The 24,787-nt window shown below is 36.2% G+C and overlaps 1 protein-coding gene across 2 annotated transcripts; it reads left to right on the top strand.

The window, feature by feature from the left end:
- The first annotated feature begins 431 nt into the window (after nucleotides 1-431).
- PCF11 (PCF11 cleavage and polyadenylation factor subunit) lies at nucleotides 432-24,464 on the top strand. 2 transcript variants are annotated; one of them, XM_063094038.1, is made up of 16 exons: nucleotides 432-913; nucleotides 4,600-4,725; nucleotides 6,595-6,783; nucleotides 7,146-7,340; nucleotides 8,221-9,338; nucleotides 9,756-9,936; nucleotides 10,044-10,134; nucleotides 11,083-12,647; nucleotides 14,512-14,611; nucleotides 17,731-17,850; nucleotides 18,384-18,489; nucleotides 20,609-20,792; nucleotides 21,245-21,400; nucleotides 21,761-21,853; nucleotides 22,414-22,449; nucleotides 23,396-24,464. In XM_063094038.1, exons 1-16 carry the CDS (start codon nucleotides 722-724, stop codon nucleotides 23,609-23,611), a joined length of 4,668 nt encoding a protein of 1,555 aa, XP_062950108.1. In that variant the 5' UTR covers nucleotides 432-721; the 3' UTR covers nucleotides 23,612-24,464. The 2 variants fall into 2 exon arrangements, with proteins under 2 accessions (XP_062950108.1, XP_062950107.1); XM_063094037.1 differs by having other exon boundaries at nucleotides 10,044-10,527.
- The last annotated feature ends 323 nt before the right edge of the window (nucleotides 24,465-24,787 follow it).

Raw genomic sequence — 24,787 nt, 5'->3', positions numbered from 1 at the left:
CTGGCGGAGCAGGCGGGAGGGAGGATGATTGACGATGTCGCTCAGTGGCTTGGGCACTGCAGAGGGAGGGAAGGAGAGCGGACGGCTGAGCTTTCTTAAACTGGTTGGGTAGGGCCTCGGAAACAGCCTTCCCCAGGCTGATTGGCTCTCCTTGAATGGGTTGTTATGGTAACAAGTGTCCGGACATTCCCTTATGAACCGGCCAATGAGAAAGGCCGTCTTTCCCACCGCACCTCGGAACCGTAGGTGTTGCGAAAGCCCGGGCAGGGGCCGGAGAAGGAGGCGGTGCTCGTACGTCCTGCGGAAGGACCGCAGGTGGGGCTTGTGACGTTATCGGGTAGGCCAATCACGCCTGGCTTTATCAACGGCCCCGCCCTTTTACCGCACATTTCTCCTCCCCTAACTCATTTCGCACGACGCAGCGGTTGGGAACACAGACATTTTCGGAGCTGGAGCCTCCGCTGCCGCCGCCATTTTGTGTCTGTGCAGAAAGGAGCTTCTGTGGCGGCTGCAAGTGGAAGGAGATCACCTAGTGAGACGACGGCGTTTCGCACCCGAGGTTCCCCCTGTGTCGTCCCCCAACCCCCCTCCGCGGTCAGCATGTGGTGAAGCCGGAGCCGCGAGAGAGCCGGGGAGAGGAAGAGGAGTCGTAAGGGAGGCGGGGTGTCGACAGCGGCTTCAGCTTCAGCTGCGGCGGACCTCGGAGGGGGGCCGCGGCGCAATGTCAGAGCAGACGCCGGCCGAGGCCGGTGCTGCGGGGGCCCGGGAGGACGCCTGTCGGGATTATCAGTCATCGCTCGAAGACCTGACCTTCAATAGCAAACCGCACATCAATATGCTGACCATTCTAGCCGAGGAGAACCTGCCCTTCGCCAAGGAGATCGTCTCTCTCATCGAGGCCCAAACCGCCAAGGTTTTTATACACCCCGCAGCCTCCTATTCTTCTAATACTCCCTGATTTTAGTGTCAGCCTCATCCCAGGTCTCGCTTCCATCCAAAGGGGGGACAAGTGTTCCTCCTCTCCAACCCTCCCCCCCAACTCAGGCTCGGTCTTTGGCCCAGGCTTCGAGCGTGGGCCTCTCCAGGGGGAGGGAGGGGAGGATGAAGGGTGGAGTCCCACTTCCGCTCACCAGCTCCCTATGTAGGCCACCGCATTGTATATCCCAACACGCACACGCTTTGAGTAGAGCCCTTTGGGGTGGGGGAGACTTAAAGGCAGTTTGTGGTTTGGGGAGGAGTTAAACCATTTGAGCTCCCTGGGAAGGTGGGGAGTGGTTATCCCATTTTCCCCCAGTACCCTTTTGGGTAATTGTGCTCTGTGGGTTGGAAGGAGGTGAAGGGGGACCTGGGAGCGAGCTGTTGGTGGGTGGGAATAGGGAATTGGCCCCGAGTGGAGCAGCCGCCTGTTAGGAGCCCAACATGGCGCCTGAAAAGCACATGATGCGAAGGGGAAGAGAGGAGAATCCATTCCCTGCCAGCCAGGCAGCTGCTCACACCCGTCAGCCCCATTTTGGGGTGGGGGCGGCTAGATAAAGCTTTCATTCTCCTATCGGAGGGTCTAATTTGCCCCTAAATATGGGAAATTGGCGTTGAGGGTGGGGTTTGGTGGGGGGGAGGAGATCTTATCCAACCTGTAGGTGGAGAACTGGCCCAGTGGGTAACAAGTACTTGTAGTTTCTCTGAAAAGTTCAGCCCCTCCTCCTCTTCCTTTTCTCTCTTTTCTCCCTTCCCTGATAGTGAAGGCGTGCTTTTCTTCACCCCTTGACGGAAGTGGTCCTTTGCCACCTTATATTTCCCTGTAGTCCTCCTCTTCTGTGGATTCATGTGGGAGCGATATGTCATTTAAGTAAAGTTGCTGTTAAACTTAGTTATAATGAGTTTTAATAGCTTCCCAGTACTACGTTTTAAGTTATTTTTCAAGCTTGTATTTACGGTTTAGTTTTTTCTAGTTGTTAGTTATTGCAGTGATCAGGATGAGCCTCCTTTTAGTAGAGTGAACCCCTTTTAAAAGGCCACTTTAACAACAACCACCAATACATTGTTTAGAGGCGTTTTCTGTCTAGTGTAAAACTGAGTGGTCTGACTCTAATAAATGGTTTTGAAATGTGTGACTGGTATTATAAAATTTGTGAATAAAACATATAAAATATGTATTTGTCTTTTTTATTTACCTTTGTAAGGTGTAGAATTTGTTTCCAACACTTATTTTTATCTACGTGGTTGTGTGTTTTAAACAAAAGTCTTTAAGTGACTTGGGTTCATTCTTTAGGTTCCATCCACTCTTTTGGGTAAATCCGTTCACAAGATACACGGTTTCAGGTGGTCCTTTCATACCTTAGTTTAAAGAGGACAAAAATAAGGCTTTTTTTTAAAGGTCTCAACAAGTTTATCATGCTCAGTCTGACAGCTAAAATACAAGTGTCATTCACCTTTTCCTGTGAATGTGTGAAACAGCTGTTCTTTTCTTAAAGTATGAGATTTTAAAAGGAAGCAGTTCTCATACTCAACATCCTTTTTATTGGTACCACAAACATGTTGGACATGAAAACTTAGTTTTTGCCTTGTTGAAGGTTTAAGTGACATTAAATGCCTCCTTTAAAACAAAACAGCACTTGCGTTTTTAAGAAAATAACATCGACTTTTAAAAAAATCTAATTATCTTGTATTTTGGGTATTAGTATTCCACAGTGTCTAATATTTAGCAGCTTAGGTTGTCACTCAAAGAACGGTTTCCTTGCTGGTTTTTAAAGGATCCAGAAGAACTTCGAGAATCTAAATGCATAGTGACCACATAAAACTTGTATTTGTGTATCGCTACACAGCTTGGTGAAAATAGGTGGACTATTTGCTGATAAAAGACAGATGAAATTTTGGGGGCACACGTTTCCTGGTTATTTTTTGTAAAGCCAGATTGAGGAAAAGATGTAAAAGTCACTTTGGGGGAACTATCTTAATCCGGGGTGGGGGTTGAGGGTGAGGGGAGGGATTTTCCGTCATTTGGTAGCGAACTGGCTTGGTTTTGTGTTTCTGGAGGTGAATGGTTGTGTCCTTATTCTTTAGCATCTCAGCATTACTAAACTTATGGAATCACACCTAACTTGACCCCTCCCCATGAGGCAGCAATAGCAAAAAAATATTACATATAAGGACTTCACTAGTACAATACAAAATTAGCCTATTGAACAGATTTGGGTGTTGAAGAGAGCCTATTTATCTTCAGAAGTTACAATAATGACTAAAATGGTGTAAAACATGACATGGTAAGATAAAGACACAGCAATAAAGCATTTGACATGTTGGAACTTAATATAGTTTACCCACATGCAGTGGCCTTTTGAATCCTTTTATTAGTACCTTAAAAGAAGTTTTCATACAGAGTTAATCAGATTTCCTTAGCCAACTTTCGTTGTAAAGGTGTTAACAGAAGCAAGAGCATTTCCACACACTTGTATGGGCAATTGGTTTTGTGAAATATGATGGCATTGTGTACTCCAGAACTGTGAGCCTACCCTAGCTACAGGTAGCTATGGGTAAGTGTTTTTCAGGGTTAAAATTCCTATACACATGGAATGGGTAAATGGGGATGAAGTAATGTAAGGGTTTTTTTTTGTTTTTGTTTTTTTAATTCATGGGTGCTCCTGTGGAGTCAGTTAACACTTAATTTACACAGTGTGTCTTAATGCTTGCTCCTCAACAAGTCTGTGAACCTGCTGATGCTTTCTGGAAGCTTGCTGTGCCTTCTAAATGCCAGTGATGGGTAGGCATTGCATTTGAACTGGGGCGACATTACTTTGGAAAGGGCCACCTGTAACAGCATCACCACACTGGCTCTGCACAAATTTAGAAACCCTCATTGGTGCAGGTCAGAGGAAAAATTTCGACGGAGAGTCCATGATGTGAAGAAAATCTTCAGGACAAATCCTGGTTTCCAGAGTCAAGTTCAACTTGATTTACATGACTCAGCGGCTGCTTCATCCAGTTTTTCTTGTATCAGTAACAAACTTGCATCTTCCTGCATGTTCACGTGCAAGTTTAAGTGTTTGGCCATTGACGTCATATGTGAAGCATATTTGATTTCTTTTGTTCCATTTGGATTATAGAGAAGTAATCCTAATGATTTTACAGGTAACAAAAGCTTCACAGACTTTAACATATAAAATATACCTATGGAAATTAGGGTTTCAACCAGAGGTCTTAAAAGCTTTGCTTAGAATTAAGTCCAGGCACATCATTATAAGTTAATATGGGTCCCAAAGCTGACACTTGGATTGTAGAAGATTTCTTCCCCTCCTTCCTTTTTTTTGGTCACTTAAAACACTTTTTACCACATGAACCTGAAATACTATTGAGTCTTAAATGAGTGTACTGTTCTTTTCCCCTGGTAATTCTGAGCTTTTGTATGCTCACCTAAAGATCATTTTAAGAGATGAGAACTTGAACACTTATATCATAAAGGTTAATATCAGTTCAGAAGTATTTAGTACCAACAAAAATAGAGGTCTGTATTGTGGGTTTAAAGGTTTAAAACTCACTTTTAAAAGTAATTCTTTGGTGGCAATTCTTTATACTAAACTTCTCAGTTTCTTTTTATTACTTCAGGCTCCTTCCTCAGAGAAGCTTCCTGTTATGTACCTTATGGATTCTATTGTGAAAAACGTTGGAAGAGAGTATCTCACTGCCTTTACTAAAAATCTAGTTGCAACATTTATTTGTGTGTTTGAAAAGGTATATATGCATTTAGAAACATTTGAATTTTTTTTTAAGAAATGTGTTCCTGATTAAATAAATACTTGCCTTGTGTTGGGTTTTCTTGGGTGGTGAAATGTATTCTCTTGGATATTTATTGTTAAGTACCATTTCAAAGAGAGTGGCTAAAGTTAATGTTAGATTTTTGAAACAGATTCTAGGGTTTTACATCATTCAAGAATAGATGGGTTTGCTCTTAGAATTGTGCATTTAATAAAAGGTTGAGTTTATTTGATTGAAAGTCTGTTTTATCACTGGAATATGGGCAAAAAGATCTGAAGCTACCAGGAGTACTTCAAATTTCGTTATTTAAATTTCTAGAATTGGGATGTTTCACTATTACTATCTGAAAAAAAAGCATAATCTTCCAATGTGTCTCAAGCCGTGATTGATTTCTGAAACATCTGATTTTTTTTTTCTGGAAATGTTTCCTTTTTTTGTTACTTTGTTCAAGTGTGTTTTTATGTGAATGTTGTAGGTATGTGTGAAAGGTGGACCAGTTAATTGCTTTAGGTTATTTTAGAAATACCTTTCCCCCCCCTTAGTGTCTAGAAGAAAGGCTGGTTAGTTTCTATACCTAGAGATTGTAAATTCCTTCCATAACATTGTATCTCGTAGTTTGGATAACACAGTATTATGTTCAGGAAGACAAGGGATTTGCTGAGGTAATTCACAGCCTGTCAGGCTTTATCTTTCACACTGAGCAACAGGGCATTTACATAAGTAATTGGTAGTTCTTATGTTTTAGTAGGTGCACCTATTTTGTCTGGAGAAATCGTTTGTCAGATTTGTAGAATTGGGCTTTTCTGGAAGAACTATTCTTGTTAGAACAGAAAACATACAGTTACTACTTGAGTAATTTTCTTCAAATTCTTAGAGAAAAGAAATAGTATATACAAAAGAAATTTGGACAGCTATATTTCATATAGCATTAAAGAGCTTGTTAATTTATAGTGTATTGTAGACCTTTGCTAAATACTGCTCACCTGAGGCTGTAGTCTAAGGAGAAGCCAACTTTGCATTATTGGGAACTTAACCAATCTCTTGGTTTCAGTTTCAATATGTTCCAATTTATTTGGGTGTTTGGTTGCATAACTTTACTGAATCTAATTGGGCATTACTGCTACAGTTGATAAAAATGACTTGTAAATATATTATTATCTAAAGATCTGAATATAGTTAGGGCTTAATTGTCCTAAATTTAAAAATCTAACTCAGTTTTCTCCAGTACTAGGCTTACCTGATGGCCTATTTTCTAAAAACTTTTTATGTTCATCACAAATGTGCGCAGATACGTTACATAAAACTAAAACTCATCAGTGGCTAAGAATTTTGTGAATTTTAATTATTAAGATGCCTTCCATACCGTAAATGGCTTGTTCATAGTTTCCAACCATATTTTACTGCAGAAGATTGATTAGTGAGATACTTTTGTCTTAATTTTAACTTTGAATTATATTGTAAATAATGTAAGCCATCAGGTAAACCGTTTTCTGGTTGTATTAAATTTTTTTCGAGGGTAAGAGTAACATTAGGAGTATTATATCAAGCCCTAGAATGTGAAACATTTTATACTTATGAAGATACAAAGATTTGCCTAGTTTGCTTGCATGAAGGCTAGGTGATAATGACTTATTTTTTTTCTAATTATTTTTGAAGGAGAAATATATTAATTTTACATTTGCAAACCATATGCACCTTTAATGAATTATTACTGTTGGATATATTTATGAATGGGCAGTATAGTTCTATATGTGAAGTAGAGCAGAGATTTATATAACTTTGTACTTAATATATAAAACATTCTATAGTAACTTAACAAGCCATAGAATTGTTCTGTTGTTCCAGGTGGATGAAAATACTAGAAAAAGTTTATTTAAATTACGTTCCACATGGGATGAGATATTCCCTTTGAAGAAACTTTATGCCCTGGATGTCAGAGTCAATTCATTAGATCCTGCTTGGCCTATTAAACCTCTACCCCCCAATGTGAATACATCTAGCATCCATGTGAATCCTAAATTTTTAAATAAATCGGTAAGTTTTAATGTGAATGGTATGTAACTAATACTTTTAACTATCAAATTTTGACTTCTCTAAAACTTGTTGCCAGGAAGCAAAAATAGAATACCCTGTGCTCGCTCAGTTCAGTTTGAAAAAGTAGTAATAATAAAAGTATATATATATATATATATATATTTAAAATTCTTACTTAAAAATATATTCACCTTGTTTAAGTATTATGTAACATTCATTTTGAGTTTTAAATTAATAAGTCTTCCATGTGCTTTTATACATGATCAGCTCTGTAAGATTATGGATAGTATTATGCTGATAATGTTTACCCCTCAGCTTCCTTTTAAACTATATTTATCTCAATGAATTATTTTTTCTTATAGCCTGAGGAACCTTCAACACCTGGCACAGTGGTCAGTTCCCCCAGCATGTCCACTTCTCCACTTGTTCCTGATATACAAAAGAATCTTACCCAAGAACAACTAATAAGGCAGCAATTACTGGCAAAGCAAAAACAGTTGTTAGAACTTCAGCAGAAAAAGCTGGAGCTTGAGCTAGAGCAAGCTAAGGCACAATTGGTAAGTAGGGGAGATTTGGTATTTTAAGTATTTTAAGTCTGTTTTCTAATAGAGAAGTAATTTTGTGTTTTAATTGTATTAACGTTACTTTTATTCATAGTGTATTTTTCCACTTTTATTTATTTTGTAAATTATGGTATATTTATTAGACCAAATTTTTATATCTTTAAAGCTCACTTCGTTATCAACTACACTATTTCCTCCAAATAGTCTTCTGTCCTATAAGGTAGCGAATTAGTTTTATTTAATCATTATAGTATGTGGACTTAATATTTCACTCCTCAGATGGTAGGTATGTTGTGGTGAATATTTTTACATAGGCTTTAATGTTTTCTGAACTTATGCTTCATGAGCAGAAATCAGGCTCCTAGAAGGCTACAAGAGAAAAGCTATCACAAAATTAGGGAGGCCAGGAAGATTATGTCTTTCTATACATGAATGATCTTATATTAAGTTATTTTACTTGGCACCTGATCTTATTTGAGAGTAAGGAGGTACAGGAAGGCAGAATTTTATGAGTTCAACAGTGCCACTTTGGGAGGAACTAAATTTTATGACAGAATTTAGCTGGAATGACTCTTTAACTCATGTGAAGCTTGAGTGTAGTGATTTAGTAATTTCTTAGGAGTAGTCTGGCTCAGAATACTGAATAATTAGGAAGAAGGAGGATTTTTTGTTCATTCCATCTAGTGATTATATTATAAAACCCCAAAGTAAAGGACTAGCAGGAAATAACGGGCCACTTAGGTACACGGACTCTCTTCATTGCAGTCTTTACTTATACATTAGAAATAAGCACTATAGTTCCTAGTTTTCAATTTCTTGACAAATAATCTGCTTGTTATACAGTATTAACGTGGGCATTTATTTTGTATTTCAGGCAGTTTCTCTTAGTGTTCAACAGGAGACATCCAACTTAGGTCCTGGATCTGCACCATCCAAATTACATGTTTCGCAAATTCCCCCTATTGCAGTTAAAGCTCCCCATCAGGTTCCTGTGCAACCTGAGAAAAGCCGTCCAGGTCCATCCTTACAAATTCAGGATTTGAAAGGAACTAATCGGGATCCCCGTCTTAACAGGATGAGCCAACATTCTTCTCACGGAAAAGATCAGAGTCACAGGAAAGAATTCCTAATGAACACATTGAGCCAATCTGATATTAAGACAAGTAAAACTGTACCCTCTGAAAAACCTAATTCATCCAAGCAAGAAAAAAGTAAATCAGGTGAAAAAATAACCAAGAAAGAACTTGACCAGTTAGATTCAAAATCTAAATCTAAATCTAAATCACCATCACCTTTAAAAAACAAATTATGCCATACGAAAGACTTGAAAAATCAAGAATCTGAAAGTATGAGGTTGTCTGATATGAACAAGAGAGATCCAAGATTAAAAAAACATCTTCAGGATAAGATGGATGGCAAAGATGATGATGTAAAAGAGAAGAGAAAAACTGCAGAAAAAAAGGATAAAGATGAGCACATGAAATCATCTGAACACAGACTGGTTGGAAGTAGAAGTAAAATCATAAATGGCATTGTACAAAAACAGGATACAATAACAGAAGAATTGGAAAAACAGGGGACAAAGCCAGGGAGATCAAGTACTAGAAAACGGTCAAGATCACGATCACCCAAGTCTCGTTCACCAATTATACATTCCCCCAAGAGAAGAGATAGGCGGTCACCCAAACGAAGGCAAAGGAGTATGTCTCCAACTTCCACACCCAAAGCTGGAAAGATTCGCCAGTCAGGAGTTAAGCAGTCACATATGGAAGAGTTTACACCACTTTCCAGGGAAGAAAGAAATGCTAAGAGAGGTACTAAACAGGATATTCGAGATCCAAGGAGAATGAAAAAGACTGATGAGGAACGACCACAAGAAAATGCAAATCAGCATTCTACAAAATCAGGCACTGAACCTAAGGAGAATATAGAAAATTGGCCAAGTTCCAAGTCTACTAAAAGATGGAAATCTGGTTGGGAAGAAAATAAAAGGTATGATGTTAACATTTTTAATCAAGTAGAATAATGTATACATTTAAAAAGATAGTGTTAATTTAAAAATAGGAAAATGTTTATTGGGTGCTATACGTAGTATTTTATTTTTCCATTTAATTCTTACAAGCTTGTGGGTAAAAAACAAAAAACATTATTATTCCTATTTTACTTATAAGGAAACTGAGGTTTAGAAAGGTTAACTAATCTACCTAAGGCTGCAATCCAGGACATGGAAGAATCAGAATTCATGTCTTATTTTTCTGACTTCATATCTTGTGCTCTTAATTATTTAATTGTTGTTTATGGTTACATATATTCATTTTAACCAGATCCTTTAAAAAGGATCCTTAAATATGATCCTGAGTATTTTTTAAAAAACATCTTTGAAGTAACATACTGCTTTTATGGTTTCAGTTTACAACAGGGTGATGAGCATAGCAAATCTCCTCATCTAAGGCATAGGGAGAGCTGGTCAAGTGCTAAAGGAATCTTGTCACCTCGTGCTCCAAAGCAGCAGCATCGATTAAGTGTAGATGCCAATCTTCAGATTCCTAAAGAGTTAACTCTTGCAAGCAAAAGAGAATTACTTCAAAAGGTAGTTACTATGATTAATTTTATATAGTCATTCTCTTTTGTCCAATTTTTGTATAAGTACTTTTTATATTTAAAAATATTTAATTTCCTTTTGTCACCCTTATGCAGACGAGTGAACGTTTAGCATCTGGTGAAATTACACAGGATGAGTTCCTTGTTGTTGTGCATCAAATTCGACAGCTATTTCAGTATCAAGAAGGTAAACATAGATGCAATGTACGGGATAGTCCTACAGAAGAAAATAAAGGTGGATTAAAAAAGAAACCTCTCTTATCTGATGCTGAATTAACCTACTATGAACATAAAGCAAAACTGAAAAGGACACAGGTTCAGCATTCATTTCCAAGACTTGATCTCTTAGATCCTGATATTTTTGACTACCCTTTGACTGATGCCTTGTTGTCTGGAATAGAATGTGAGCCATCCAAAAGTAAACATGCAAGTAGGAATAGTGGAGCACAGTTTGACAGAAAAGAACAATTTAGTGAAAGAGCAAGACGTCTTTCTCCTATATCTGGGAGTCGTACTTATGCTGAGAATCTTTCACCCCATGAGGGCCGGAGAAGACATGACGAGCAAGTCTCTGCTAAAGGTAGAAAAAGTTAAATCAGATTATGCCTATTGAATCACACAGGAGTGAAGGGAAAATAAACAAAGCTAAGTGGGGATGTATTTTTGTGACTGTTCAGGCTACTGTTTTTTCTGTTTGTTTTGTTACGTTTTTTCCCTCTAAGGGAAGGGAAGGGAAGGGAGCCAATAATTTATAAGGCCAATTGTTTGTCAGGTACTTCCCTAGGTTCTTTTTATATGTAATTTGATTTAATCTTCATAAAAACCCAGTGAAATATATATTATCCTCAATTTTACAGATAGGAAACAAAACCAGAGAGGTTAAGTAACTTGCTCTCAAAGTCTAATAATTATTGAGTTTACAGGATGGGGATTTTTTTTTCCCCCTGGTATATATGACCCTCAAGGGCATCCTCTTTATCTACTGTGTGATACTGTCTCTTCCTTCCCTTCTATTATAGTGAGATAGTTATTTATATCTTTGAATAAACATTGACATGAATATAGAAAAAGGATTTTAAGATAATTTGATTTAAATTCAGGTTTAGTGAAAATATTTTTTTTTTCTCTTTAAAAGGTGTGCGGGAAGAGCAGAGATCTCCATTCAATGATCGTTTTCCACTTAAGCGACCTAGATATGAAGATGCAGATAAACCATTTGTAGATAGCCCAGCATCAAGATTCGCCGGCCTTGATACAAATCAGCGTCTTACGGCTTTAGCCGAAGATAGACCGTTATTTGATGGACCTAGTAGGCCATCAGTAACAAGGGATGGCCCAACCAAGATGATTTTTGAAGGACCTAATAAATTAAGCCCTAGAATTGATGGACCTCCTACACCAGGTTCTCTTCGGTTTGATGGGTCACCAGGACAAATGGGGGGAGGAGGTCCTTTGAGATTTGAAGGACCACAAGGTCAGCTAGGAGGTGGGTGTCCATTGAGATTTGAAGGTCCTCCAGGACCAGTAGGGACGCCCCTGCGGTTTGAAGGGCCAATTGGTCAGGCAGGAGGAGGAGGAGGTTTTCGGTTTGAAGGTTCCCCTGGCCTGAGATTTGAGGGATCTGCAGGTGGCTTGCGATTTGAAGGACCAGGGGGCCAGCCTGTGGGTGGTCTGAGGTTTGAGGGACATCGTGGTCAACCTGTGGGTGGTCTGAGGTTTGAGGGACCTCATGGTCAGCCTGTGGGTGGACTTAGATTTGATAATCCCCGAGGCCAGCCTGTAGGTGGACTTAGATTTGAGGGGGGTCATGGTCCATCAGGGGCTGCAATTAGGTTTGATGGACCTCATGGTCAGCCAGGAGGTGGGATCAGATTTGAGGGCCCTTTGTTACAGCAAGGAGTTGGAATGAGGTTTGAGGGCCCCCATGGTCAGTCAGTAGCTGGTCTGAGATTTGAAGGACAACATAATCAGCTTGGTGGGAACCTTAGATTTGAGGGTCCACATGGTCAGCCAGGGGTTGGCATCAGGTTTGAAGGACCGTTAGTCCAACAAGGAGGTGGAATGAGGTTTGAGAGTCCTGTACCAGGAGGTGGCCTAAGAATTGAAGGACCTCTGGGTCAAGGTGGTCCAAGATTTGAAGGCTGTCATCCTTTAAGGTTTGATGGGCAGCCAGGTCAGCCATCACTCTTGCCAAGATTTGATGGATTACATGGTCAGCCAGGTCCTAGATTTGAAAGAACCGGTCAGCCAGGCCCACAGAGATTTGATGGACCTCCTGGACAGCAGGTTCAAACAAGATTTGATGGTGTACCTCAAAGATTTGATGGTCCACAACACCAGCAAGCATCAAGGTTTGATATTCCTCTTGGTCTTCAAGGCACACGATTTGACAATCATCCTTCACAAAGGCTTGATTCAGTATCTTTCAATCAGACTGGTCCTTATAGTGACTCACCTGGTAATGCTTTTAATACCCCCTCTCAAGGACTACAGTTTCAAAGACATGAACAATTATTTGATTCACCTCAAGGACCAAATTTTAATGGACCACATGGCCCTGGAAACCAGAGTTTCTCAAATCCCCTTAACAGAGCTTCTGGACACTATTTTGATGAGAAGAATCTTCAGAGTTCTCAATTTGGAAACTTTGGCAATTTACCTGCTCCAATAACAGTAGGCAATATTCAGGCATCACAACAGGTAAGTCTGTTGTAGTTATTTCAAAATTACATGCAGATAAGTAAACCATTTTTTAAAATGTTTCTAGGATTTGAGGAAGGTTTTCAGCACATAGTTTATTATGTAGATTGCAAAGAAGTTTATTTTATTTTGTATATTTTTGCAGCTGGCAGGTAAGGGGATACAAACCCTTGACCTTATTGTGCTCTATCCAACTGAGCTAACTGGCCAGCTAAGCAGTTTTTAATGTACTCCAAAACCCCCCATGCTAGGAAAGTGGGATGAGAGTATTTTGGAAATGAGATTTGCAGCTTAAATCCAGAACTGGTTTTAGCCCTTTCAGGATCTGGTGAAATGTCTCAATATCTTTCTCTCTCTCTCTCTCTCACATGCACACACTGTTTTTTTGTTTGTTTTTTGCTTTAAAGTTAATGAAGTACAGTATCATACAATTGTGTTTCGTAGACCTCTGCTGTGTTGTAGAACTCTTGAGCCCTGAAATGCTTTAAAGTAACCATAGGATTAATCTTTTAGACTGTTCTTTGACCAAGAACTTCCTTAACCTGAGCTAAACAAATAAAATCAAACTGTCCATACTTTTACAATCTCCATTTTTCTTTTTTGTCCTGTCTTCCTTCCTACTTTTTACCACCTGTCCAGTTACGTCAGCGTGGCAAATTTTGCCTTCCAAATATGCTCTAGTTACCTAAACATGTACAGTTGCCCCTTGGTATTCTTTCACTTGTTCTGCATGCATTTAAAAATGTGTATTGAAATAATTTTAAAGAAAATGTGTTTACAATTTGTGATTAATTCAGATGAATTAATATTTGACTACTTTTACATGCCTGGTGAAATTCTCCTAGGCAAAATTTACTTTTTTTCCAGGTACTGACATTTTCTTACTGGGACAAAATCATTTTATAGTAGTAAGATTGTGTGGAAGAAAATGTGAAATAGAAGAAAGATTCTGAAAGCACATTAGGAACATTATTGATAGAAAGTGGTCTTCTGTTCATACGCAATGCTTTGAAAGAATAGTTGGCCTACCTAGTTAGACTTACTCTATTGTATGTCCTTGAAAGAAATTATACCGTTATTGACTGATACTCTCTAATGGGACTTGACTTAGTCGTCGTCTTATATTACACAGAATTGGTGGGGTTTTTATTACATACACCAATGAAATTCACTTGGGTACTGAACAAGGCTTATAAGTGGATGTTTGTTTACGTAGCAACAACACGTAGACCTGCATCCCTCTGGAATACAACTACTGTATTTGTATGCCAGACAGTACTTGATTTATGACTTATTTTTTAACATTCCCTTTGACTCTTTCATGATCTACTTTGTACTCCCGCTATAACTATACTCAAAGATGGTAGCCAAGCAGTATGGTCACCTGGAATTCAGACTGCTAAGTAAAGCAGGCTTTTGACATCTTTGGAAAGGGGTCAAGAGACAGTTTTGGCTTGAACTTTGCTGCTAACTAGCCCCTGTGATTGAGTATAGGTTTCTTTGCTGGATATTAGTTCTTACATTTGTAAAATAAGGGAAAGCACCACCAAGGTAAAGTGACTTGTATAAGATGATACAGCTAGTTGGTGGCTACCTTTTGCTTGCATGGTATCTTAAACTTTTCAAAGAAATTTCAACACATTCTCAGTTCCTTATGACTATGAAACAGGTAAGGGAAAGTATTATTGTTCCTGCTTGTAGAAGACCTAGAAGTGAAGTGACCCAGCCAATTTACCTTTCTTAATCTTTATTGTTATATAAGCCAGCCGTATTGCATCTGTTGAATATTTTTATGTGATTAGAATATTAAAGTTTTACTTAATATATAGAAAGAATGTTTTTAAAATCAAGGTTTATCTTAAAGGTTCTGACTGGTGTTGCTCAGCCAGTAGCATTTGGCCAAGGACAACAGTTTTTACCAGTACATCCACAGAATCCTGGAGCATTTGTTCAGAATCCTTCAGGTATGTATTTTTGAACCTTGAGTTTTTCAAAAGACAAATAATTATTGTTTTGTTGACTGGCTAACTTTGTCAGTTTTAGAAAATGACAATTTTGAGATGGGCATATTCAATGTAGAGAAAGTTAATCTGGCTGAAGTGTTCTGTTGTTTTTCTGAGTTTTTTTTTTTTTTTTTTTTAACGTTGATGTGTATTCACACTGACACTGTTTACAACTACACATGGTTAGACAGGACTTGCAGACCATAAAAAAAATGTAAGGAACCCTATTGGGTGGAAGCTGGGATGTGGGGTGGGGATGTGACATTTCTGTTGAGTTAGAATGAAATCAATGACAAACCTCAGAAATCTCAATTATTTGATATTTTGAATTTTTCTGTGTGTGCATGTGTGTTGTGATCCAGTAAACATTTACTAAGTGCATACAAGGGACACTACCTTCTAAAATTGATTTATTAATATGTCTTTATGGGCACTCAAATAGAAAAAACTGATTTTCTAGCCAGGTCCCCTGATAAGCATCTCCTGATAAGCATCTTTGTTACCATGGGGTGAGTCATAGTTACTACTGGATAGAAGGAAGGGCTTTTAGTTTTAATATGTCGTAAGTGAGACGTATATAAATTATGGTAATTTGTAACATAACTGCAAGTTAATGTATTGAGAACTAGCCCAACCTAATAGTAGTGATACTTGCTTTAATTTCCAAATCAGAAAAGCTGTTTTCAGAAATATACTTTAGAGTAGCATTCAGTTATTCAGTTATTCAGTTATACTTTAGGGTAGCATTCAGTTATTCAGTTATTCAGTTTATAAATTAATGGAGTTTTCTAAAACTTTTGAAGTAATTAGGGAAGTCCTAGCCAAGCTCTGTTTTATGATTAGTTCTTAAATTGTGTCATCTTGAGAAATTTATTCAATTAATTTGAGAGCTTATTGGTTTTAATTTCTTGGTGGACAATTAGGATTAATTCATATTTTTGATGTTTTTGGTTGTTACTATAATGAAAAGAGAAGAAAAGAATTTGGGATCTAAAGTCAGAAGACTAGGGTTAGAATCTCCACCCTGCCACTTCATAGGTGAGCAGGGTGTAAGCAAGTATCTTATCTGTGGTTCAGTTTCTTCCTCTGTAAATAAGATATGGTCGTGTTAGAAATGCCTGGGAGTGTTTTTTTTTTTTTTTTTTTTTTTTTTTTTAAGAGAAATAAGATGGTATATGTGCAAAAGTATGTTATGATTTGTAAAGTGCTATATTTAATGTATACTCCTTTAGAACTCGTTTTTTTGTTGTTGTTATTGTTGAGTAGAGGATTGGGTATTGGGTTAGTGTCATGAGATAGTGTGCAAAAACTGCATTTACAACCTTGGATTACATGGGTGTATATATAGAACATACCAGTGTCACTTATTTCCTTGGGTTGGGCTATTGGATGAGATGTTAAGTATGTCTTCCTTCTTCAAGTTGTACTTATTTTTACAAGAGGTGTGAATAGTATTCAGGGTGCTCTAGTCAGCTTTTCTCAAGGTTCTTTCTTTAACTTGAAAGTGAAAAACCCTTTCCCAGTAGTAGATATACCCATGCTCATTCATTCAGTTATACATTGATCATTTGCTGTGTGTTAGGGTAAATTCAATAAGGTTCATCCTTCAAAGAGTTTATAGTGTAGCAGATCTATAGTTTTTTTGTTTGTTTAGTAAATATTGTGTAAATTCTAGAAAAGAGCTCTCAAAAAAGAGAAAAGATAAAAAAAAGAAAAAAATACAGTATATAGTGCCAAGCACCTCACTGCCTTACAAATATTAATTCCTTTAATCCTCATAACAACCTCATAACCATTTTACAGGTAGAGGAAATGGAGGTTCAGATGGGCAACTTGATCATGTCATACATCTGGAAAGTGGAATTTCTAGCTAGAATCCCAGGAGCCAGTTTCCTAGTTCATGCTCTTGATGATCACTAAACTTGGCTCACCCACCAGACGTGTGAATAGCTAATTATGCCTCTTAGACATATAGTTAATTCTAGTTTAATGTAAATGTTAAACTAGTGTGTGAAATGCTACTGTAATCGATTAACTATTGAGGTTGATTTATTTGTTCTTGCATTCAGACATTTAATTTGAACAGACATTAATTAGCATACTATGTATAAGTCACTGTGATAAATGCTAGGGATTATGTGTGTTGTGGATGCAAATTGAATTTCTGCCATCAAGAGGACTTTCTAGTGGTTCAGAATTTTTTTCTGGAGGTATAGTGAGATGCATAATAGTAACAAACAAATATATTAACAGACTGTTTTTATAGTTTGAGTTAAAGAATTACAATTATTAGACAGAATAGTGCTTAACAATATACGGGATTGGATTGATTCCTCACCAAAGAATTTAAGAGAAGATTGTTAGGCTTGTTTCATTTTTTCAAATTATTGACACTTTTATAAGCTCTCATCCATTTAGCAGTAGCCCAAGCTGCTTTGCAAGGGCATTAATTCAGCAAAGGTCACAAGGGCAGGTATGCTCTGAGCCACATGGTCATCAGCCCTGCATCAGTTCCTCTAGATAGTCACGTCAGGGAGCAATGGGGTCAAGAGTACTTTCACTTAGATTTTGGTTCTTCTCCACCCCCTTTCCCTAGAAATCTGTCCTAAGAGATGGTACTCTACCTGTACAAAACTACCTTTTCCAAGCTGGTTAGAAAATGGGAAATAGAGAATTAGAATGGTAGAAAGTTGGACCTGTGGGTGGTTCTGCATTGCATAGGAGAATGGGAGCATGAGGCTTTCTGTCCTCTGTATCATGCTTTTCTTTGGCATGGATTTAATTAGGCAAAAGTGAGTCAGACTGATTTTTTTAGATAATACATGTGTCCTTATAAACTGTCAGTGTTTTCAGTGTTAATTTTTTTTTTTTGTTCTAGAATATATTTTCAAGTGGTAGTGCTTTGTTGACTCATATAAAAACTTAAATTTTAAGAGCTTTTGAAATAATTAAACCCACGTTAATAAGATTTTCTCAAATTTATTATTGGTAGGATATCTTGAAGAAAACTTTGAAAAATTCTTAGTATAATTTGTACGTTTAAGTTCTACTTTCACTATAAGAGTGTTATTTTTTTAAAGGAGCCCTTCCTAAGGCATATCCTGATAATCATCTCAGTCAAGTGGATGTCAATGAATTGTTTTCAAAACTGCTAAAAACAGGAATTCTCAAATTGTCTCAGCCTGATTCAGCTACAACACGTAAGTATGGTATACTTGATGTACACAAAACATTAAGTTATAGACATGTATGATGTGATATGATGATATGTTGTGATAATGGTCCCTGCTTATAATAATTAAATTCTTAGGTATAACTTTTATTTTTGTTTTTTTGAAAATTAAATACAATTGGCTTATAATGAAATGTTTTAAAATTTTCTAAGATTGAATTATATTACCCTTATAGTGGACATTTGTTTCTGTTAACTAACATTCCTGCAAATATCATGTGCATACCTCTTACTATTTATTCTACATTAATTTAGTTTTTGAAAGTTATTTGAATATTGATGAAATAAAATTTCACTAAGATTGACTTTTAAGAGATCAGACCTAACATCACTTATCAAAATAAAGAATTGTATTAGGTTCCATGGCCAGTAAACTTTAAATCAGAAGCACTAAATAGACTAGGTGGGTTTCTCTATATGCTTATAACACTATAGTGTTTCTCTAAAAAGAATACATGGAGAATGGTATTGAGAAATTTGTATGTCTCTTCTCAATTGAAGAAGTAAATGAAGTTGCTTCTCAGCCTACCCCTGAAGAGGAGGAAGATCAAAATGAAGATCAAGATGTTCCAGATCTTACAAATTTTACAGTTGAAGAGTTGAAACAGTATGTAATCTAATTTTATTTAAGATAAAAGAGAGATGGACATTATTACTATTAGTGCTATTTCATTTTATCCCTTTGGAAGCCCGTATGAGGGTACTTCAGAAAGTTCATGGAAAAATAGAATTGGAAGACAATTCAAATTTTTTCATGAGCTTTTTGAAATATTCTTGTATTTTTAAAAATGTGGTAAAATATACACAACAATAATCTTTAGGAAGCTTGTTTTTAAAAAATCCCCTTTTAAAATATATCTGCAGTCAAGGATTTGATTCTCTATACTGGCCAGCCACCAAAAAAAAATGAAATGAATAAAAAATGTCTGTAGGCAGGTCCAAGTGCAGTGGTGTTTACAAGTAATTGATCACAACGTTACAGATTTCTGTGTTCCTTCTCCACTCCAACTGCTTCACTTGACTCACCTTAAAAAAAGTAAATAAAATGTCACCTGCACAAGTACTTAGGCCAGAAGTCCACCCCCAAATTTTCATTTTTGTATCTGTTTAGTACAGAAAATCTAGGAAGTTTAAATACTAGGTATTGATAATTATTCATATCTTCCTTTTTATCTTCATTTTCTCTTTATTATTTTTTTTGATATTGATATTCTTATACTTTTGAAGTTCAGAAAATGAGGTTTTTGTAGTCCAGCGTTTAGAAAAGTTTTTTAAAAAATCTTTTATTTTTATGAGTTATTTATATTCATTGTGGAAATTAGAAAATACAAATAAAATCAAGAAAGTAGACTACCTACAGTTCCCACTTTACGGGTAACCACTATAACATTTGGTGCATATTTTTTCATAATTTTCTATTGCTTATTTTACTTATATAAAACACATTTAAAGTTGTTCTCTAGTGTGTGGATTCATTATATCCTTTTGAGTAATTTAATTTTTTAAATTTTTCTTTTTTCTTTTTTTGTGACCAGTAAGGGGATCGTAACCCTTGGCTTGGGGCTGCCCGCACCGTGCTCAGCTAGTGAGCACACTGGCCATTCCTATATAGGATCCAAACCCGCGGCCTCGGCGTTCCCAGTGCCCGAGTGAGCCACAGGGCCGGCCCTTGAGTAATTTATCAAGAAACAAACAGCTGACAGGTTTCACTCTTTTAAAATCAATATATTTTTCCAAAGTAATACTTTTACACATTTAAGGGCTTATAATAGAAGATAGCATCCCCTTCTCTGGCTACTACTCTTCACCCAGCCCTGTTCCCCATTTTTTAAAAAACTTTTAACTGTCTTTCCTCATATTTACCTCTTTATTTATTGTAATATACCTAGTTTTCTATTTCTTAATTTATCAAGTTTAGACATTATCTTTTGACTTTGTGAAAGTGAAGATTTAGCTAGCTCTTTTACTGTCCTACCAACTTCAACCCCCATGTAGTTATAAAACTATTTTTCATTAAATCATTATTCAGTATTACTATTATGACTAAATATTTATTTTGTTTGCTGGAATGCAAAGTACCAGTGTTCTCTTGTTTGCTTTGTTCTTTTTTTTTTTTTTTAATTGGAGTTAATAACTTTCCTATTTGTTGACTTACTTGGACTATATAACCTATTTCTTCCCAAATAGGGAGTCCAGAATTTAAAAATTTGATTATTGCTGGCTGGCCACAGTTTCCCATTGGTTTTCTTATTTTTCTTTTTAGTTACCCATACTATCATTTCTTCTGTACCTTTGTCATTGTTCTTTAGATTAGAGTGGAGCAGTTGAATTATTCAGAACTCCAAAGATCTAGAGAGTTGAAATCTTAACTCTTCCTCAGTGTCCACCTTGATATTGACTACAAGCTAAGAGTAGGCCAGTTATTGCTTTGTTAGCTAGCACAGGATCATTCCATTTTTAGCCAAAAGGAAATAAGTAACTGGGCCAAGCCTATCAATAAGGATAAGCTCCGTGTTCCAAAATTCACCAAAGTTAAGGTAAAGAGGGTAAACAACACACTGTTCAAGAGTAATTTTGATATTTGGGTATTAACTGTTTCAGCCAGTTCTTGGTTTCACCATTGTTAAAATATAGAAAACTGAAATATTTGTAACTGGCTTTTTCCTTTTTTTAAGGCCATATAAGCCATGTTATCAGAACTAAAGATTATTTCTTTTTCAAAATAGGCGTTATGATAGTGTTATAAATCGACTCTACACTGGTATTCAGTGTTATTCTTGTGGAATGAGGTTTACAACATCACAGACTGATGTATATGCTGATCACTTGGACTGGCATTATCGGCAAAATAGAACTGAAAAAGATGTTAGCAGAAAAGTCACTCATAGACGTTGGTACTACAGTTTAACAGTAAGTAATGCTATATATACCCTCAAACTATTTTTTTAGGTTAAAATTATATCATTCTAAGAGTATATTTAAATAATTGCAGAGAGCTAATGTGAATTTCCTGAATAAAATCAGACTCCTAAAATGTAATGTTTTTTAAATAAAGGGATTTTGAAGAGTATGTAATGTCGAGATAAGAGTAGTACACAAGCTTGTTCTAGCTCTAAAATTCCAAGGTTCTGTGAATTTTTTTTTTAAGTTTATCTTGTTTAAATTAGTAGTTATAATTCCAGAGGAATGGAAAATTAAGATCTTAATTGTTCATTAGTTGCTATATGTTGTATACTAATTAGGGGGCTGAAAGAGTATAATTTTAAATAGTCAATATTAGAGCATAAGTGGCATTATATTGAAGATATGCAGTAAGTTTAGAAACAAATGAGAATATTCTTTTAAAATCAATTCCTTTTAAGGACTGGATAGAATTTGAGGAAATAGCTGATCTGGAAGAACGTGCAAAGAGCCAGTTTTTTGAAAAGGTGCATGAAGAAGTCGTCCTCAAAACTCAGGAGGCGGCTAAAGAAAAGGAGTTCCAAAGTGTACCTGCTGGACCAGCTGGAGCAGTTGAGGTAAGAGAAGAATGTTCAAATTTTCTGTCTCTGGAAGTGCCCCTCACTTCTTTTAAGTTAATAATCATAAACATACTACTTTATTTATGTCTCTCTTTTACTGATTTTTAAGGTTTCTTGTAGGCTCTACTCTTCAATTTTACTCTTCTAATTTGGCTTTGTGTTTCATAACCACCATAGTTGATAATATCAGTGACCAACAGCAGTGAAATGTTAACTATTTTTGTCTGGAAGATTGGCAGACTCCTTAAAACCTATTTTGTATCTGTATTATATATTGGATGTTGTTTAAACTTTCAGAACAAATGGGATTAAATGTGTTCTATTTTTTAAATTTCATTTTATATGCTTCTGTTTTAGAGTTGTGAAATCTGTCAAGAACAATTTGAACAATACTGGGATGAAGAGGAGGAGGAGTGGCATTTAAAAAATGCTATTAGAGTAGATGGAAAGGTAATTTCAGTTCTGTTCTTTATAAGGAAGTGTTAAGATTAGAATTTTGTTGTGGTGATAGCTCACCACTTTGAAAAGAGGTTCGTAATCATATGGTTTTTTTTTTCAGTCTTAATAGAAAAGGTATTGGACTTTAGAGTCATAAAATGTTTGAGGTGGAAGGGGTCTTAGCAATAAACTGTTTTTATACTTATTTATATAGGAGGTTGCATACTTAGTTAATGATAGACACAGGACTAGGGCTTCTGAATCTTGTTGTCTTTCTGCCTAACCATACTATTTTGATTCTGAATTTATATATTATCAAACTATTACTGTCTTGAAAACAAACCAGTTAGGCTAGATACTTAAATGTACAAAGCAAGTTCAAAGAGAAATCAGTCTTTTAAACTCTTTAAGAATGAAAATTTTAGTTTTGTTCATTTTTTTGACCAAATGAGCTTTGTCACCTTTCCAAAGACAGCTGTCTTGTTTAAAAAGAAAAATCATCAGAATAGCTAGCCCATTCGAAATGAATATACATGTGAATAGCTATTTACTTTTTTTTCTTTTTGCTTCAGATTTATCATCCATCATGTTATGAAGATTATCAAAATGTAAGTTCTTTTTGGCTATTGGATTTGCTCTCATTTACATTAATAAATTTTGCTGTTATTTTTGCATCACAGCAATATTGTTATTTTAATCTTACCTAATGAGCTGTTTTTGTGTTTTGAGGTCGCATTTGGCATTTTTTTTTGATTTAGCATTTAACATTCACTAAATATTGGGGACCAGACTGATAGGATCTGATATACATCAGTGTCATTTTCTGTGATATGCAAATAATTTAAATTGTGAAATATCTGAATTATTACTTGCATTCTGTTCTCCCCATTTGAGTCTTGATATCTTTTACTAGACCTCTAGGTCCAGAGAAATGTGAGAAAAACTGAAGATAAGATGGATCATGATGGGAATAAGTTTCTAGAGCTATGGGTAGCATTTAGTGCTGTTTTTTTTTTTATGTACTCCATCCAGCCATCTAATATAGGAAAAATTTTTAAATGATCATGTATGAAATCTAAAAAAGAAATCAGTCTGTTGGGCTTAAAAGTTCAAACTCTCATATTTGTGGCATGACCATTTTTTAAACCAAACAAAGGAAGTGGAGTGAAGGCAGTTTGGAAGATATCTTTTGGTCATCAAAAGATTAGGATATTGCAATGGCTTGTGGAGAGTATTTGAAATTAGGATAGTTACAAAAATTCCTGGATATACGTAGGGGTTAGATATAGAAGCATATCTAATCAACTTTTTTTGGCCATTTATCTGTACAACTTGGCTGTTACTGCTTAGCTCATTGCTGAGTACATATTGAATGCTCAACGTATGTTTTACTACTTGGTTGCCTATATGGCATGTTTCATGGGGAAGCAAGTATTTCAATTGCATTGGTAAATGTGTGTTCCTTTGCCCATGCAAGGGTCTTATACACTAGAAGACATTTAATGTGATAATTTTAAACTTTTATCAGTACTTATAGAGCTTTTCATTTTGTAGACATCTTCATTTGATTGTACACCGTCTCCCAGCAAGACACCAGTTGAAAATCCCTTGAATATTATGTTGAACATTGTCAAAAACGAATTGCAGGAACCCTGTGACAGTCCCAAAGTTAAGGAAGAACAAATTGATACCCCACCAGCTTGTACAGAGGAAAGCATAACACCATCCACTGAAGTTAAAACAGAAAATGATACAGTCGAGTCAGTTTAAATAAAGAGAGAAAGGTATGTTTTTCTTTTTTTAAAAAAGCTGCTGTTGGATTTAGAAGGTGAAGAATTTTTTTATGTATATATAGACATATATCTATATTAAATTGTCTAGCTGAGGCAGGGCCTTCAGCTATCATTTGGTTAATAAATACATTTTAGTATTTGCATTTCCTGCTGCCTGCACAGTTTCAGGTGCTTGTTGTGTGAAAGTTCTGTAGATGTGTGCAGATTTAACAAAATGAAATTGTATGTGTAAAAAATGTACGATTTTCACTTGTGAAACTGTAAATTATAAATAAAAAATATTTTTGCTATTCATGGAGTGTAATATTTATGCACACCATCAAATAAAGACAGTGTTTCTGTACTTTTTATTGGGTAAAATGGAACTGAACAGGAACCTCAACATAAGATTTTTTTTCTAGTAGCTTCCCATGATTAAAGAAGGAAAATCTGAAGTTAGGTTTATCCTTCAAAAGGGGATTGTGAGAGCACTGCAAGACTTTTCTCAAACAGAAAAGCCAGATTTGAAAATTTTTAAAAACAAAATAGGACATATTTGCATATATATATATCTTCAGCTATAGAGAACCATCCAGATGTCCATTTTTGGAAAGTATCTAATGAAGCAATTTTACTCTTGAACTTGGACACTGATGCCATCAAATATATTAACAAATATATTTAAGTACTAAAGGTGATTTTTTTTTTTTAAACATTTTTTAAATTGTCAAACGATTTAATGCAGATGAACATATTTCTATTTTAAGTTACAGGGGAATCTGTAAGAATGTTCATTTGAAACGTGGCTAACCTTTTTTCTTTGTTGGTTTTGACTTAATAGATGGACACCATGAGATGTTAATATTCATACATGTAATAAATAGAATGATGAAGAAACTTCAAGTTTGTATTTCTTTATTTCTTGAGTGGCTTTTGAATGTGACTTGTGTCTTTCATCTCTCTGTTCTTTAAAACATGACTGTGGCACTTGCCATGAGCCAGGCACTCTGAGATTAATCTTTTCTGCCATTTATTGGATGGCAGAGGCATATAAAGCACTGAAAGTTTATTGCACACTTACTATGTGGTAGGCACTAGACTTTCTATATATATTTTCTCTGGTACTTAAAACTAATGCTACGTGGCAGATAGTATCCCAGTTTACAGATGAAAT

Source organism: Cynocephalus volans, chromosome 4 (genome assembly GCF_027409185.1).
Source record: "Cynocephalus volans isolate mCynVol1 chromosome 4, mCynVol1.pri, whole genome shotgun sequence".
Lineage (NCBI taxonomy): Eukaryota > Metazoa > Chordata > Mammalia > Dermoptera > Cynocephalidae > Cynocephalus > Cynocephalus volans.
Note: the sequence above shows the minus strand (reverse complement) of the source record. Positions and strands in the feature narration are given on the sequence as shown.